A 17,825-nucleotide genomic window follows, 5' to 3' on the forward strand; every position below is an offset into this window, starting at 1 on the left:
TGTCTTTGAGGAAGCACTCATCGGACTCTAAACATCATTCCAGACTCAAATTCAGACCACACCCATGTCCTCTATCATACTGGCTTCTTCCCTCAAGGCAGACTCTTCAGTCTCCAGTGCAGGCTCAACAGCTTTAACAACTTGCCGAACTGTAAATGTGAACTCCTTTGACCACCAGCCCATCAAAGCCCTAAACGTCAAGTTAGCCAGAGGGTTACCCCTGCAACGTTGCTGTTTACCCCACAACTGTACACATGCATACTCTATGATGATTTTATGTTGATGAGACTGCTTAACTTTCACCGCACATATTGTATACAGTACACCATTACACCCTACCGTGTGTGTTTAAGACCAATTTACTGTAGGACAGTAAAGTTTATCTTATCTTTCACCCCTCTAGGGCTGTGGTCGCAGGCATGCCTACTATACAGGCCATAGTGAAGGCAGTAGTTGGCGTGGTGTTCTGAGGACTGTCTTTGCTGCTTATCATGGGGGAGGCACAGAAAATCAACCTGCTGAAACACTTAGTTTTTATACGAGTCGACTCATTCCATCTATCTAATAGGAGAGATAGGAGAAGCAAGGGCAGAACGAGAAGAAGTTACAGAGAAGAGATAAGAAGGTAGGGTGGATAAGGAGACAAAGGAACAAAAGCAAAGAATAGATAAGAATGAAAAGAGAACTATTACCTACCTTGGCCACTTGGGGCTCTATTGTGCTATCATGGGTGCGTCTCTGCGGGTGGGTTTTGCCTGCAGTTTGGGCTCATGACCAGCATGTAGCAGTACAGCAACACTGAGAAGAGTTTCGCAGACTAGTAGCCTACCGTACTCTTCAGTGTGGTAGCCTGTTCTTCTTAACTAAACACTGATCCAACACAGGATAACACCAAGGGAGTGGCATCTAGCCTATTAACACCATGTTTGTTCTCTCGTGACTAGTCAACAGAACAAACAATGACTCACACCAGTTCTCAAACCACCTCTGTAACACTGCTGTCCATTGGCTAACAGGGTTCAAATTCTATCCTCCCATCGCCTCCACATTGTGCCCCCACCCCCACCACATTACCATGACTACACCATTACTACAGTATCTATAGTAACCCCTGTCCTGTCCTGGCAGCAGTTACCCCAAATGTAGGGCTCTGATCAGCCTATCACAGCTTGGATATAAGAGGAAGGCTAGGTGTGGTAGCCCTGGAAACAACACCCCATAAAACCACTTACCAGACAGAAGTCACTGACAATGGAAAACTCAACAAGGTCTAGCAGAGAAGGAGGGGAGGGCTGAAAGGAAAAAGCTTCCCCCCCCTCCTCATGTCAGTTAACCATGGAAAGGAGAATGGGAAATTGAAATGTCAAGACAGTACAGTAGCTACATGCTATACTAACAGATAATCTATCCACTTTTGAGATACTAAATATACAGTATAATCATAGTGTGTTTCCTCCTGTCTTCCAATACACACATAAACCCACACACTATCCAAGGAGACCAACTGGACACCAAAACATTGACAGAGAAAGGTTTGAATTGCAATCAAACCTCTTGATCTAAATGATTTATGAGTGTGACAGACAGCAGCGGGTTCTCTACCAACACACTCACACACACGCACACACAGACACACACACATACCTTAATCTCTCTCCTTGTGATACTCCCAGTCTGCCTTTGAAAACAAGCTTGTTTAACCCTTGTGTTATCTTCGGGTCGTTCTGACCCATCAGTCATTGTGACCCACCGTCGTATTGCGACAACTTTACCGCATACAAAAACAAAGTGAAGCATTTTCTTTTAACCGTTGGGCTGTCTCAGACCCCCCACATTGCGAAGGTTAAAAGAAAATTATTTTTATTTGTTTTTGTATTGGGTAAAATTGGGTAAACACAACGATGGTTCGTTATGAACCTTTGGGTCATGTGACCCGAAGGCAGCACGAGGGTTAATAAAAGTGCAGAGTGTGTCAGTCCTGGAGAGAGCAGTCCTCTGTTTGGTATCCTGCTGCTGTGTCCCATGTCTCTGCTCACAGTTCCATATGAACCCCTGAACCCTCACCCTCCAACCCTGGACATGTCTCTGCTCACAGTTCCATATGAACCCCTGAACCCTCACCCTCCAACCCTGGACATGTCTCTGCTCACAGTTCCATATGAACCCCTGAACCCTCACCCTCCAACCATGGACATGTCTCTGCTCACAGTTCCATATGAACCCCTGAACCCTCACCCTCTAACCCTGGACATGTCTCTCTCTCTCCCTCCCCTGCCTAACGTCCATTTATCACTTCATCTTTCCCTCCTCTCTCTCCATGTGTTCATTCTCAGGTGACCCAGGTAAAGTATAAGATGCAGGTGCACTGGGAAATGGTGTGTGTGTGTGTCATGTTTAACCATTCACTCTGTCTAACCCCTGCTGTATAGCTAACTGTACCTCTATTATGTACATGTCTAATCCTCCCTGTACCTCTACAGGTCACCCCTATCAGATGACAGCAGGGGAACCCCCCAGTGGTCACATCATTGTCCCCCCCTTTCTGACCCCTAGTGACCAAGTCCTGCTCTCTATGGGATGTATGGTCTCCATGGATACGTCCACTATCGGGTGTCTTTGTGTAGAGGGAAAGCTACCCCACATGGTTTACCCTATTGTCACCTACTGTGCGTGTGTGTCACATGAACCCTAGGGAGATCCTGGGGACTACAATGGGGCCGATTCCTCATGGGGGGTCCATTTAGTGAATGGTGGTGGTCTGGGAGCAGGGGGGGTTCCCTGCCCTGCTTGGCTCAATTGAAACCTGAATGAACATATGAACATTTAATGAGAAGAGGAGAGGAGAAGAGAGGAGGAGAGGAGAGGAGGAGGAGAGGAGAGGAGAAGAGAGGAAAGGAGGACAGAAGAGAGGAGAGGAGAGGAGGAGGAGGAGGAGGAGGAGGAGGAGAGGAGAGGAGAGGAGAGGAGAGGAGAAGAGAGGAGGAGAGGAAAGGAGGGCAGAAGAGAGGAGGAGAGGAGAGGAAGAGAAGAGGAGAGGAGAAGGGAGGAGGAGAAGAAGAGAGGAGAAGGGAGGAGGAGAAGAAGAGAGGAGAAGGGAGGAGAAGAGCAAAGGAGGGCAGAGGAGAGGGCAGTTTCAGGTCACCACTCTGACCTGCTCCATGATTAATGATTCATATGTTGCATGATTGGGCTATAGGACACAAGACAATAAAGCAAATCCTAATCCAAAACCTTATCCTATGACTCCGGTATGTAAACTTTAAAACTACAGATCGGGCCGGGTTGGGATAAAGTAAACGCGTGCTGGTCTCTGTTGACATTTAGCCCGTGATCTCATTTGCATATGGAAGTGTGTTTTATGAAAATTAGTCTGGTCTCCCGTCTGATTGGTTGACTAGAGCGACAACCCCCGTTTGCTTGATTCCAATGGTGTCGAGTGTCTGTCAGTCAGCGCACGAGGGGGACAGAGAAACAGACCGCTTTATTTATTTTTCTCACAAGACGTGGCGGCGCGTGTGCCTGATGTGAGGTTCAATAAACTTACCGGTTGACGGTAGCCAGACAGGCCTATGTGTAAAATGCTACTGTGGCGATCAACGGCGATGGAGCTGACGGATTCTGGTGGCGTCACCCTGACAGGCTATCATTCATACGATCCCAGTATACACGTTGCGGAGGACATCTACGCTTCCCCGGTGTCTCCTGCAAGTTTCAGCAGGTAAAAACTATAGAAAATCGTCTTACAAACTCGTTAACGCTACTTCAGGACGGTATTCCCGGTGAGGCAGTGAGGTGGTGTGGGGTCCCACAGTGGTACCGAGAGAGAGCGTGGGAAATAGTGTTTAACGGTGGTATCTGTGGTAACGGGTTTAGTGCTCCGTTATTTATGTGATGAGAGAGTTGTACCGCAGGGCGCCCCCCTGACGGCTTGGAAAGAGTTTATGGAACCGTTACTCATGTGTTTCTCATCCTCTGTTCATCTTGTCGGAAGTGTGTTTCTCACTTCTGACACTTCTGAACTGAAGTTTCCAACGCGTGCACGCGTTTGTCTGTGCTCGTGCGCATGTGCAGTAGCATATGGATCAATACCTAACCCTAACATTCCAACAACAACCAGTTCAGTCATGTGACAGGCCAGAATGTGAGCAGCTGCTCCGATTGGCCAGCTGTGCCGGGTCATGTGTCATTGTGGTTGTGAGGTCATGATGAGCTACTTTGGCACTGTCTCCAGCTGCCACCATTGCCCCAGCAACAAGGCATGACAACCCCTCCCTCACCCTCAACCTATGCCCTTACTTGACCACCCCTCTCTCAGCCTCAGCCCCCACAGTAGAGTACAGCAGTAGAGTACAGCAGTAGAGTACAGCAGTAGAGTACAGCAGTAGAGTACAGCAGTAGAGTACAGCAGTAGAGTACAGCAGTAGAGTACAGCAGTAGAGTACAGCAGTAGAGTACAGCAGTAGAGCAGGTGATAGTGAGGAGACTGATGGACTCAACCTCACTCATGTCCACGTTATTCCCATGTCTCAGCTGTGTAAGTGTGTATGTGCTTTTGTATGTTGACATGGGTCAGGGCATTTGGGCCATAGGCAGGATTACTTTCAAGCTGCTTGGTGCAATATGTGTGTGTGTGTGTGTGTGTGTGTGTGTGTGTGTGTGTGTGAGAGAGAGAGAAACAATGAATGGGGTCAGGTGTCAGGGATGAATACAGCTTTTGTAGCAGCTGAATGAGGCTCTCTACTCTCTGAACCAACACTAATTAGCACTGGAGAGACACACTCTCATTCTGTCACACACACACACACAGAACACAAAAGACACACACACACCACTAATCATAATGTAATGCCCCCATCACTAGTTTTGTGTGTTTGTGGTGGTGGTGGTGATGGAGTTGAATGGGCAACCATTATGTGTACATACAGTTAACTGCAGCAACTTGGCATTGATAAAGTGTTTGTGAACAAGGAAGGATTTTAAACAGATAGTAAGTCTGGCATGGACAGAAACATCCACAACCATGACCCCAGAGGAGAAGAAAGAACAGAAGATCTGCTGTTCTTCAGAAGTCAGTTTCCTTGCTGTCCGTCAGCCAATGGAGGACAAGGATGAGGATGACATATCAGCATCAGAATTAACAATTTGTCGTGTCCGCTTCCTTTGGAGGTGTGAAGGAAAATGTGAGCGGGTGACATTCCAAACAAAAAAACACACACACACACAGCTGTTTCCCTCCCTGCTGTACTCTCCCCAAGTGCTTAAGTATCCTACCTGTAGCTGTACAGGGTTAGTTAGTGCTCAGCTCCCAGAGAAACCATAGCCACGCGCTCTGCTCTACTGGACAACCTCTGTTCTACCTCAGAGATTACTGGACTCTATCTCAGATAGACTCAACTGGACTATATATCCGAGAGACTCTACTGGACTCTATCTCAGAGAGACTCTACTGGACTATATCTCATAGATACTCTACTGGACTCTATCTCAGAGAGACTACTGGACTCTATCTCATAGAGATTCTACTGGACTCTATCTCATAGAGACTCTACTGGACTCTATCTCATAGAGATTCTACTGGACTCTATCTCATAGAGACTCTACTGGACTCTATCTCATAGAGACTTTACTGGACTCTATCTCAAAGAGACTACTGGACTCTACCTGATTCAGCTTGGAAGATTTTGTTATATAGATGTCATCATACCCAGGTAAACACACTTAATGAGGGAGAGAGCAAATGATAGAGAATGAGAGAAATGGGTTGCAGAGAAAGGAAAATGATAGAGAAAGAAAAAGATAGAGGTTTGTAGTATCGGTAGATTACATGTCACCTTGGTTTCTGTTGTTTGTCCAGCAGGTTTGTTTTGCATGACCAGTGTAGGGGGCTGGGGGAGAAGATTTGAATAGAAAATAATCACCACAAGGAAGACACACACACACGCATACATATACACCCATACATACATGTATGCATATATACGTGCAAACGTATAGTAGCTTCAGCAGTTGTCTATTCTTCCTGCCCTGCAGGCCATACATCTGCAGACTGAATTCTGTTGAACATCCGGGAATGGTGTGTGTGTGGCACAGAAATGTAAATTTCTTACAGTAAGAACATTAATTGAAGGTAGAACAGGGAAGTTGTGTGGCTTCTCCTAGCAGTACCACAGTCATAATGGATTCCTCTAATCCAGACCTCAAACGGCAGACTGGTCGTTAGGGGATGGGGTTTGCGTGTAATAGAGATACTTTTTTTACTTTTATGTTTCAGTAGTTCTAGAAATACTTCTCCATTCTTTAGCTGGCACCATGGCAACATTTTGGGTAACCACCATTGAAAAGGGTCAAACAGGAAGAAGGTGTTTTGTGTGACTGATCCTCTGCAGTGGGTTGTCCAATAAGGAACATGCATCTGACCACCTCTCACCTACATATTAAGCACTGCTGAGATTCCCACAGCCTTCACCCTATAACCACACACACACATATACACACACCCACACACACTGATGGTTTTTTAATGGTCTGGTATTGATTGGTTTGAGAGGTTGTTGTTGTTGTGTATTTGTGTGTGTGTGCATTTGTAGTGTGTGTATGTCCAGCCGAGTTGAGGTTCTACCTCAATGACATCATCAGTGTTGAAATTAAAAAGGTTGGTGTCAGCATTTTACACCATAAGCTCCCGTAAACAGCATGATGTAAACTGATCTCCAATGTCAGACCAATCTAATCAATACCAATCTAATCAATATGAGAGAGGAAAAGGGTTTTAGCTGATGATGGATAGAGAGAGAGTGAGGGAGGGATAGAGAGAGAGAGCTTCTGGAAGAGTTGGACAGGGAGGTGGTGAGGGAGGGAGGGAGGGAGGGCAGACGCCAGCCAGACTGGCATACTCATCTCGGAGCAGTAACAACCTGTAGCTCTAACAGACTGTTGACAGATGGGATGCTAGCCAGACTAGAGTGAGAGAGGAAAGAGGGTGAGGAGATAAAGGAGAGTGAAGAGGAAGAGGGGGAGGAGGAGGAGGAAATATGGGGTGTGTGTGTGTGCTGGCTCCTTGGTTCTGCTGTTGACATTCCAGCAGGAATTGGGTCATGATTGGAGGCTCCCAGCTCAGATTACAATCCTCTCTCTCTCTCTCTCTCTCTTCCCTGCTCTTTATCTCATTATTTCTCTTTCCCTCCATCTCTCCGTCCATTTCCACCTGGTTCTGGTTAGTACTGACCTACATACCATGCAGGGGGCCTGTACAGCTGTGTGTGTTAGTGTTGGTCCACACAGTTCTGCCCAGCTCATCAAGGAAAAGCCTAAATATTTATGTTTCTTTCCTACCTTCTCTCCTCTCCTTCTGGGCCTGCTGGGCTCTCCAGCGTCCATCATTAACCACCTCTAACTAAGCCCTTTGTAGCTGGCTTGGTGGTTTTGGTGTGTTTCTAACTGTGTTTGTTTAGTAAACCATATTAGATGAGTCATAGTGTAAACACGACAGCATGACTATGGAGGGAGGAAGATGGAGGGAGAGAGGGACAGATGTAAACACTAAAGGGCAAAGAGGATACTGAAGGAGCTCTTAAAGAGGATAACATGACAGGCGTAGAGGAGGATGGAGGAGGAGGAGAGCTGAACATGAAGTGAAATGAAATCTAGAGTGGCCTACCGCAGACTGAGGGTGGGGAGAGGGAAGAACAGGGGGGGGATGTGGGAGGAGGGATGAGCTTGTGTTTCAGAGAGATCCTCAGTCCTCAGAAGAGGATATCCTGAGATTGAGCGCTGTCTCTCTTCCCCCTCCCTCTCTCTTTGTTGCTCTCCCTCCCCTTCTGCTCTATCTCGCTCGCCCCCTTCTAACTCTCCCTCTGCCACTCCCACTCGTCCTGGCTCGGACAGCTGCTCGCTTGTTCAGCACACGGCTCTCTCTCTCTCTCTCTCTCCCTGATCATTGGAGTACCCTGCAGAGGTTAGTATAGCTTGGTAGTTTAGTGGAGTCCAGTAAAGTTTAGTAGATAAGTAGAGCTCAGGATGTTTAGAAGAGCTAAATAGAGTTCTGCTGTCTACTGTCCTGCTGGATGAACAACTGACAGGTATGTCTCCGTTCTCTAATCTGGGATCTCCAGGGTAGACGGGTTACGCCGAGGGGGACATGCCAGCCGGGTGGAGCTAAGACTGGCTCTGCTGAGGTATTGTGTGTGTGTGTAAACTTTTGCGTGTGGATAGACAGGGAAGCTGAAGCCCTCTGTCTGCACTGGAAGTTTGATGTCTATCGATGTGATGAGGATAATGTCCTATAGAAGGTATCGGTTGTGACTCACAGGAAGTGTTTATGTACATGATGATTTCTGGAAAAGGAATGGAGATAATGTAGTATGGAATGTCTTTGAGTCAGAGCCCCTGTCGGTCTGCCTGCCTGCTTGTGGTGGACCACACGTACACACACACACACACACACACACACACACACACACACACACGTTAACTACACTTCCAATGATAAGGTGCTAATCAGTTTGTGAGAGTACGCATTTAGATAGGTTTGGAGTGCATATGTGAGAACCGGCTTTTCAACAGGCTGAGCATACCTCTTTTACTGTGTCAACATACCTGATCCTCATGTGTACTGTACTGTACACACACACACACACACACACACACACATACATTAAGAAGAATCTAGTTCCTCAGTAGAGAAATAGCAGCTCCCAAGAATACATGTTAATGTTGTGTGTCTGTGTGTGTGTATGTGTGTTGGCTGTGTCTGTGAGTTCTCTAAGTGCAGTCTCGCTATAATGGTTCCATCCATATTCTTCCCTCTGAACATGAGATTCACCAGGTGTTGCACCAAAGGGGCCCCAGAGGAACCAAACCATTACAACAAGGGTTCCCCCTCAGCCAATATCCGGACTAGCACAATAATCAATATCAGCCCCTTAAGTGAAGCCAGGCCGGACGTCCCCTGACACACACTCACACGTATTGTGCTTATCAATTTTTCAATGTTTAGACAGTAGCAGTCATTGTTCAGCAATCTGATGAGCACGGTGTGCTGTGTAGACAGCAGTTGTAGAGAGAGAGAGAGAGTGTGTGTGTGTGAGAGAGAGAGAGAGAGAGAGAGAGAGAGAGAGAGAGAGAGAGAGAGAGAGAGAGAGAGAGAGAGAGAGAGAGAGAGAGAGAGAGAGAGAGAGAGAGAGAGAGAGAGAGAGAGAGAGAGAGAGAGAGAGAGAGAGAGAGAGAGAGAGAGAGAGAGAGAGAGAGAGAGAGAGAGAGAGAGAGAGAGAGAGGAAAAAGTGGGAAAAAGAGGGAGAGGTTGAGGTGGTTCAGTGTAGAATGCACTGAATGTTTCCATGGTGACTAGATAGGAAACCCCCACATGCCAGGGGAAGACTCTCTTAACCTCTTCCCCTCTTCCCCATGCTCCCACCCCAACCTCCCTTAGTCTTGTTGTTTTGCTGCATGTGGAGGGTGAGATAAGCAGTTGTGTGTAATGTGGCTGCGTGTGTGTGTCTGTGTGACCCAGAAGGCTGGTCATGAGGTCACTAAAGGTGTTCGGTCTTCTGACCAATCAAGAATCAGCCCTGGGATCAAAGACCTGTGATTTCACCAGAGGTCTGTGGTATTGCACGGACTATGATAGAAATCATATACACGCATACGCACACACACACACACAATCTGGCAGATGAATGCAGTGGACTGAAGATTGTCATGCGCTTGGCGAGTTGGTCAAGAGTTTAGCAGAGTTTAGTTGAGCAGAGAAATGTTCACCCCCCCCCCCCTCTTCTCCTAACTGCAGGAAGGTGCAGTACCAGGGCCCAGGCAGGATGATGACTCCCAGGGGCTTGTTGCCCTCCCCTCCCACCCCTCCCCTGACAGCAGACCCCATGGACGACTACTGGAGCGAGGTGAAGAGTATAGAGGAGGGGGAGGAGGCCAGTGGGGGAGACCAAGACCTGCTGGAGAGAGCCAGCATGGACGGTATTCACACACACTCATTAACTTACACACTGATGCACACACTACCGTGCACACACACTCACACGCACACAAAGGACACAATTCCCAGCTACTTATCCATATTTTGGATTGATGACTGATGACTGTACCCGGACGCTTCCTTTCTGTCTGTAGAGGCGGAGCTGGAGGAGGCGTGGCTTACGGAGGCGGGGCTGGAGGGGCTGGTGTCGGGGGCACAGGAGGAGGGGCCGGAGGGGCCTGTGGAGGTGTTGCTGTCGACGCTGACGCGCTCACAGGCTGCCATGGTGAAGCGACGCGTGGACAACTACACACAGACCCTGAGGAAGAGGAACAGGCAGAACACCAGACACGTCAGAGACGTGTTCTCCACACCTGACCCCCCGGTGAGAGAAGCCTGACCTCTGACCCTGACCCTGTCTTTTTTCCTGTGAGGAGGGGAGGGGAGGGGAGGAGAGGAGAGGAGATGAGGTGGAACGAGACGGGAGCGGAGGAGATGGGATGACAGGAGTCCAGACAGTGTATTTCAGACCAGTCTACCAGTTGTCCCAGTTGTCAGGACAGACTGCTCTGTGGTTGAAACATGACGAGCTGTTTCTCCTGCCTGCCCAGGCAACTGCACTTCCGCCTCCACAAATAGCCCTGTCCTACTGACTGAGGGAGGCATGTGGGAGGGCCTACGGAAGGAGTGTGGCGGGGGAGACAGATGCACCGTAGTGTGATCCACTTAATGATGGGTGTTAGCTGTAATGAGGAGAGCTGGATTGCAGGTTGGGTTACAGGATGTAATTGAGGTTTACTTTGACAGACAGACAAACAGACCGTCAGACAGGTTAGTGACACCTGCCAGTTTGGAGCAGGAATTTGTGACGGACGGACGGGTGTTGCGGTTAATTCCATCCCCCTCAGCATAGAGGGTGACAGGAGGTTCCACGGTGACTCACTGATCTGGCAGGAGGGCAGAGATATGAGTCAGACTCAGCTGGAACGCACACACACACACTCACACTCACACAAACAAGCAGTCAGTCTGCATCACCACTTATGGACACACAGACCGGCTTCAGTGTTCATCTGATCCTGATAAATTTGTGCCTGTTTGTGCGTGTTCCAGCTGACTCTGGCTCTGTACGTGAGTGTGTGTGTGTGTGTGTGTACAACCTTTGCTAGCACCTGCTGAGCTCTCTGGTATCCTAAACGGAGTTCCAGAATGTTCTATGTGTCTGAAACTGTCATCCAAACTGTTTCTTTGTGCTTCTGGTTGACATTCTATTGTACCTTACATACACACTCACTCTCTCAAAAACACATTCTTACACAGTCAAATATACACAGACAACCGATACCCCATGACACACTAGTCCAGTACCAAAAGTACCAGTATTCTTGTTCATTGTGATGGTGCTTTATAATGATCATGCATCCTATAAACATGCACTTAAAATGTTGTATTGACTTGATGATGAACATGTATCCTATGAGTACATCATGAATAACGTAATTTAGGGTGTTGGCAATAGTTTTGCCACTTTACAGTGATCATGTGTTCTATGGTGATTATTATTATTGTGATTATTGGTACCTGAAAATAATGGTGGACATGTTGTTTATGATGATAATGTATACATTCCTTCCAGCCTGTAGAACCAGTGCCCCATGTGTCTCCTAATTCACCCAACGGCCACTCACCTTCCGACCAACACACCCCTTCCTTACGACACACCCCGTCTAACAGACACACCCCTTTTCGTGGACGCCCCCCCTCCAATAGACACGCCCCTTCTAACGAACAAACCACAGCTCATGGTCGCACCCAAACCAAGACCATCCACAGAACCCCCTCTAGAGGTGAGTTGAGTGTGTCTCACCGTGCACTAGTGACCACCAGTGTGTGTGTGATAATCATCGAATGTGTGTGTGTGTGTGATTATCATCGAGTGTGTATGATTATCATCAAGTGTGTGTGTGTCTCCAGTGCGTCCTGCGTGCCCCAGCTTCTCCCCAGTGGAGGCTGTCTCGGAGCGTCCTGGCCCTCCGGACCAGCAGGGGGAGCTGCTGTGCGACGTGCCCTACTCTGAGGGCGTTCTTCCTCACCGCAGGGGCGAGGCCTGCCACGACTGCCAACGCCTCCGAAGAGATGACCCCAACCTGCAGGTGAGGCTGATCTCTCATCGAACTGTTTCTGATACCGTGTGTACCGGTATTTGTTCGAATGTGATTGTTTTTACCATGATGGACAAACTCACAAGGTGTGTGTGTGTAGCCGTTCCAGCTGGCCAGGCCAAGGCTGGGTCTGACGTGTGTCCAGGACCTGTCCTGTCAGGACATGAAGAAGGTGGGCTACATCGCCCTGATAGAAATAACAACCTTCTACCACGCTATGGGCATCGAACTCAAACGCTACAGGGCCGCTCGCAGTAAGGCCAGAGGTGATCCCATTTTCTGCGTCTGGAGTTTTCAAGTTTTGTATTTTTTTTGCTTGAACGTGTATTTTAGAATGAACTAGTTTTGATATGACTAGATGCTTATAGAATTTACATTTGGGTTCTGTCTATCTTTCTATTTCCTTGTCCAGAGAGTGGCATCTTTGGAGTTCCTCTGACCACGCTGCTGGAGAGCGACAGGAAGAAGGTCCCTGGTTCTAAGGTTCCACTCGTCTTCAGAAAGGTACTCTTCCTCCCCCCTCCCCCAAGCCCTCCCCTGTGGTATCCCAAACGGCTTCAGGGGTATTGGGTTCAGGAAATCCCTTCCTGCAGACTTTGAGATCCCAGAGGCCTGTGTGAGCTATTTCAGACTGAGAGCTGCCGTTTTTCTGCGTGGTGTTGGGGTGTGGGCAGCAGCTGTCCTCCAGGAGCAAGGCCAGACAGGCTCAGATCCAGCCCCTAACCTTGGGATTGTCTGGATGCCTGGGGCTTGGAGGAATAGCTGGGCCATCTGTTATGCAGCTAGCTGTGATATCAGGATGCTGTGGAGAAGGGGCTTAGGGTTAGCTTAACTACAGTTTAACTTAGTTTACTGTAGTGTAATCATCTAGCTGCAGTATAGAAGCTGGCTAATTAAACAGGCACAGATATAGTAAAGAGAAATCTGCTCAGTTAGCATAGTAACTGTAACTTGCTTAGTTAGTGTAGTATTCAACGCATACTATGTGTTGGTATGTGTATGAGCTAAGCTTGCTATCTACGCAAGCTTAGCTTGCGTAGATAGCAAGGGATCTGATATGTTGGTCCTGCATTGGAGGCTACTCTGGGGGACTGCTGATAAAGACTGATCCTGAATGGAAATGCTGACTGGCAGTTAGGAAACCTTGGTGGGAGGGGGGATCATGTTGTTGAGAGAGAGAATGGGAGAGGCTGTAGCTGAGACTGGTTTGTTAAGCTGGTAGTAGTGAAGGGGCAGGACTGTCTTTGATGGAAAAGATGTGTCTCTCTGTGGAGATAGAGGGAACTGGGAGGATCCGCCAAGTGTTGTTCTGGACTCGGAGAGATAACAACTGATAGGGTTTCTGTGACTGTGGCACAGATAGAGAAGGGAGGGAAGAGGGAGGGAAGGAGAGAAGGAGGGAGAGGAGAAGGCCAGCTAAAGGTTATCAGGTTGCTGGCTCACTCACAGTTTTTCCTTCTGTGTAACATTCTATTCAAGACTCAGTCCAAGACACTGTCCTCTGTCCGACACTGCCAAACTGTTGTCAAACGCATGACTGCGGTTTGATTGACAGCTCAGAGAAGGCGAGGCAGTGATAAGATGGCTGATTTCCCTGTTGGCCGTGCTTCAGCTCTTACTCAGAGGAGGAAGAGGAAAGACAGGATACATATGTTTAAATGCACGTGTTGGCACACTTCTGACGTGTGTTTGTGTGTGTAGCTCCTGTCCAAGCTAGAACAGACCGGCCTACAGACAGAGGGGATTCTCAGAGTACCAGGATCTGCTTCCAGAGTAAAGGTAAGACACACGCGCACACACACACATACTGACACACACACACACTCCACCTCACTCTCATACCGGCTCACATTATAATACGTATCACGGATATACGCTCAGGTAAGGCCTACTCGTGCTGTGTTTTCAGCATCTTCGCCAGGAGCTGGAGTCTAAGTTCTACGAGGACCGCTTTGACTGGGACCAGGTGAGGCACAACGACGCAGCTGGCCTGCTGAAGATGTTCATCAGAGAGCTCCCCTGCCCTCTCCTCACCCTGCAGCACCTGCCTGCCTTCACCGCTGTCCAGGGTGAGTCACACACACACACACACACACACACAACACGGAAATACACACGGACGCAGACACGCGAGCACTCTCGACACACTCGGGCAAGAACACTTAGAATAACTGGCGACAGATGTCAAATGAAAACCTGTGTGCGTGTGTGTTGTTAGTGGATACTGAGTGTGTGTTCTCTCTGTCTGTCAGATATCTCCTCCCCCCTTCACCAGGTCCAGGCTCTCCACCTCCTCACCATGTTGCTTCCAGAGGCCAACCGGGACACTCTAAAGGTACACACACACACACACACACACCATCCTACATGTGTCTTGGCCCCCCTGTAAGCGTGTGTGTTTCTGCGTGCGTGTGTGTGTGTGTGTCCCAGGCTCTGCTGGAGTTCCTGAGGAAGGTGGTGGAGTGCGAGCAGCAGAACCGGATGAGTCTGTGGAACGTCTCCATGATCGTGGCCCCCAACCTGGTGACATGCAAGGGCCACAGCCCCCGTCCTGAGGACATGGAGGGGGCCGCAGGGGCCGCCGCCCTGGTCAGACTGCTCATCACGCACCAGGACCTGCTCTGGACTGTGAGTCAGAGACCCCCAAAGACGAGAGAGAGACAGAAAGAGAAATGAAATAAAACATGACAACGTGTCTTTGTGTTCCTCAACCATCTCCTCCGTCTCCCCTCCTCCTCGTCCTCCTCCTCTTCTTGCTCAGGTGCCCAGCTTCCTGCTGTCCCAGGTGAGGAAGATGAACGAAGCGTCGGACCGGAGGAAGCAGCCAGGATCGGAGAAGAGTAAGAGGAGACTGCTGCCGCTCCGCAGGAGGACCACGGAGAGAGACAAGACACCCAGGAGTGAGGTGAGGGGGGGAGACAAAGGAGGAGTGGGGAGAGAGAGGGAGGGAGGGGGGAGGGAGGGAGAGAGGGAGGGAGAGAGGGAGAGAGGGAGAGAGGGAGGGAGAGAGAGAGAGAGAGAGAGAGAGAGAGAGAGAGGCGTGGGGAGGGGGTGCAGTCAACGTGGGGATATCAGACTTTGAAGACTGCAGGACATTTATGTCGATGCTGCGTGTTGACAGTGAGTCGGCGCCATTCCTCCGCAGGTGACCGACTTGCATGAAGGGGTCATCCGAGTTTACGCCCCACTGCACACTAAGGTCTCCATGGCGATACTCCTGGACAGTGAGACTAAGGCCAAAGACGTGATGGCCCGCTTCGACTGTGAGAACGGGTCAGTTCTGAGTCAGCCCCACCCCTCATGCAGTACTGACATCATGAACAACATCCCTCATGCAGTACTGACATCATGAACAACATCCCTCATGCAGCACTGACATCATGAACAACATCCCTCATGCAGTACTGACATCATGAACAACATCCCTCATGCAGTACTGACATCATGAACAACATCCCTCATGCAGCACTGACATCATGAACAACATCCCTCATGCAGTACTGACATCATGAACAACATCCCTCATGCAGTACTGACATCATGAACAACATCCCTCATGCAGTACTGACATCATGAACAACATCCCTCATGCAGTACTGACATCATGAACAACATCCCTCATGCAGTACTGACATCATGAACAACATCCCTCATGCAGTACTGACATCATGAACAACATCCCTCATGCAGTACTGACATCATGAACAACATCCCCCCCAGACAGCATTACATTACAGCAGGATGTATGGATTAGGATACATGTCAACATTATAGTTTACGTTAACATCGATGTCCAGGATCATCAGACACAATATCTTCTACGTTATCAGACTTGATCCGAACCAGTTCCAGACCCCCTCGAAGTTTCCTTATAGCAGCATAATCAACATTATCAACATTACCGTCATCAGTCCATCATCGCTTTCACTAACGTCCTCATCCTCCCCGTAATCGCCCGCCTTGTGTTTTCCTCACAGCCACGGCACCAGGAGGAGCAGGGCCTGTCTGTTTGAGGTGGGAGGGAACATCGGTACGTATCATTATCAGTGTCATCGTCAGTACCGCATATCGTTATTGTTGATGTCATTATCAAGCTGTGTATCACTATCAAGCAATCATCGATATTATCGCTATTGTTCCTGTTGGCATATTACCAATTATTCTCTTATTTAACTTTATATCAGAATGTTCTCTAACATAATGTTCATCAATGTCTCTAAATGGCCTGAGCTGCTCTGACTAACGCTTCCTGCTTCCTGTCAGGTGAGCGCTGTCTGGACCCGGAGACACACCTGCAGGAGGTGTACCAGGTCAACCCCACCTGTGAGTGGGTGCTGAAGCCCAGCCCAGACACACCTGAAGGTGTCTGAGCCTCCCAGCACAGCCACACAGACACTAAGCCCACCTGGCCTCCGCAGGGCCTGAACACAACCTGTACCGCCAGTCCATCAACAGATACCATATCCTGCCACACGCTGTCAACAGACAAACAGGCTTCACAAACAAACTCAACCGTCGCGCTGACAGACCAAGCCTTCAGTCCAGACGAACCCTAACCCTGATCCAGATACCCGCAGCTCTGCTGGCTTCAGGCCAGACAGTGCTACACTGTCCCCTGGTGGACAGAGCCTCTCAGATGTTATGTGACGAGCGACCAAGAGTGCTGGTCATCACGGTTGTCTTGCACCAACCTCTGTGATGTCATACTTACCACCAACAGGGGGTCAAGGGTCATGATTGGCTTGACGGTCTATACTGAGATGACGACTTGTGTCCCACCTCGACCTGCCACAGTATCTCTATAACCACTAACCTATATTATCTGCTTTTGTATTATTGATATCTTAATCCTCATTATTATGGGACGTTTATCTGTGTGATAACGGCATGCTGAGGCCTTGTGGGATGAAGGAGGCCTTGAGCCTCTGGTCTACCCAGGCTGGTACCCCACTACTGAGGAGGACTAAACCATAGCACTTCCTCCTCCTCCACCACGGCACTCCTCCATGTCCCCCTCCTCCTCTCCTGTGCTCCCAGGGGGACGTCTGGGAGGCTGATACAGAACCAACCCACTGCTGCAGTATGTTCTCACTCCACACAGCACGCTGCTGGCAGGACAGAGAAGAACTACAGGAAGTTGGGAAATAACGACAGGAAGGAAGGGACGGTACTACAGGAAGTTGGGAGCAGAACTACAGAGAAGAGGAGGTGTTCGTGGACTATGGAGTTGCCATATTAAAGTGTTTTGACAAGTGTTTGAACTCTGACCTTACTGAACCATGTTTACCTGCTGTGTTTATGCACATGTGCGTGTGTATGTGTGAAAGAGAGAGAGAGACAGAGAAAGAGCAAGAGCTATGTTAACCCCAGTTTTCTAGTGCCATAGTAGTCTACACTCCAACACTGTGTACTTGGCCCCCATCTGCAGTATTGTGAGCTCAGTTTGAACCGTGTGTGTGTGTGTAACAAGGATGAAGTGCTGCATGAACAAACTCTGAATTTGCTTCTGTACAGATTTTTCATTTTTTTATGGTTTAAGTTTATTATTTTTATTCTTATTATTACTATTATGACTATGCTCTGCCTGCTGCCAGCCGGAGGCCATGTTGTTTGGCCTCAAGGCTTCCTGTATCCATGAGTAACAGAATAGAACCAACTGAATCCAAATTGAATCCTTGTCTCTCCTCTTTTTTAACATA

General features: G+C 48.7%; 1 protein-coding gene across 3 annotated transcripts; it reads left to right on the forward strand.

The window, feature by feature from the left end:
* Positions 1–3,439: 3,439 nt before the first annotated feature.
* Positions 3,440–17,798, forward strand: arhgap28 (Rho GTPase activating protein 28). 3 transcript variants are annotated; one of them, XM_062479910.1, is made up of 15 exons: positions 3,440–3,718; positions 9,785–9,966; positions 10,120–10,349; positions 11,601–11,811; positions 11,939–12,117; positions 12,227–12,392; positions 12,539–12,630; positions 13,828–13,905; positions 14,036–14,195; positions 14,379–14,461; positions 14,557–14,754; positions 14,888–15,031; positions 15,272–15,399; positions 16,104–16,156; positions 16,390–17,798. In XM_062479910.1, exons 1-15 carry the CDS (start codon positions 3,570–3,572, stop codon positions 16,494–16,496), a joined length of 2,160 nt encoding a protein of 719 aa, XP_062335894.1. In that variant the 5' UTR covers positions 3,440–3,569; the 3' UTR covers positions 16,497–17,798. The 3 variants fall into 3 exon arrangements, with proteins under 3 accessions (XP_062335894.1, XP_062335896.1, XP_062335895.1); XM_062479912.1 differs by lacking the exon at positions 3,440–3,718 and adding an exon at positions 5,489–5,708; XM_062479911.1 differs by lacking the exon at positions 3,440–3,718 and adding an exon at positions 7,875–8,078.
* Positions 17,799–17,825: the final 27 nt, after the last annotated feature.

The sequence above is a fragment of the Osmerus eperlanus genome, chromosome 15 (assembly GCF_963692335.1).
Source record: "Osmerus eperlanus chromosome 15, fOsmEpe2.1, whole genome shotgun sequence".
Classification (NCBI taxonomy): domain Eukaryota; kingdom Metazoa; phylum Chordata; class Actinopteri; order Osmeriformes; family Osmeridae; genus Osmerus; species Osmerus eperlanus.

Coding starts and splice junctions, on each gene's coding strand:
- arhgap28 (XM_062479910.1), top strand. CDS start 3,570: ATGTGTAAAATGCTACTGTGGCGATCAACGGCGATGGAGCTGACGGAT. Junction 9,967..10,119: donor GGAGAGAGCCAGCATGGACG/GTATTCACACAC, acceptor TTCTGTCTGTAG/AGGCGGAGCTGGAGGAGGCG. Junction 15,032..15,271: donor ACAAGACACCCAGGAGTGAG/GTGAGGGGGGGA, acceptor ATTCCTCCGCAG/GTGACCGACTTGCATGAAGG.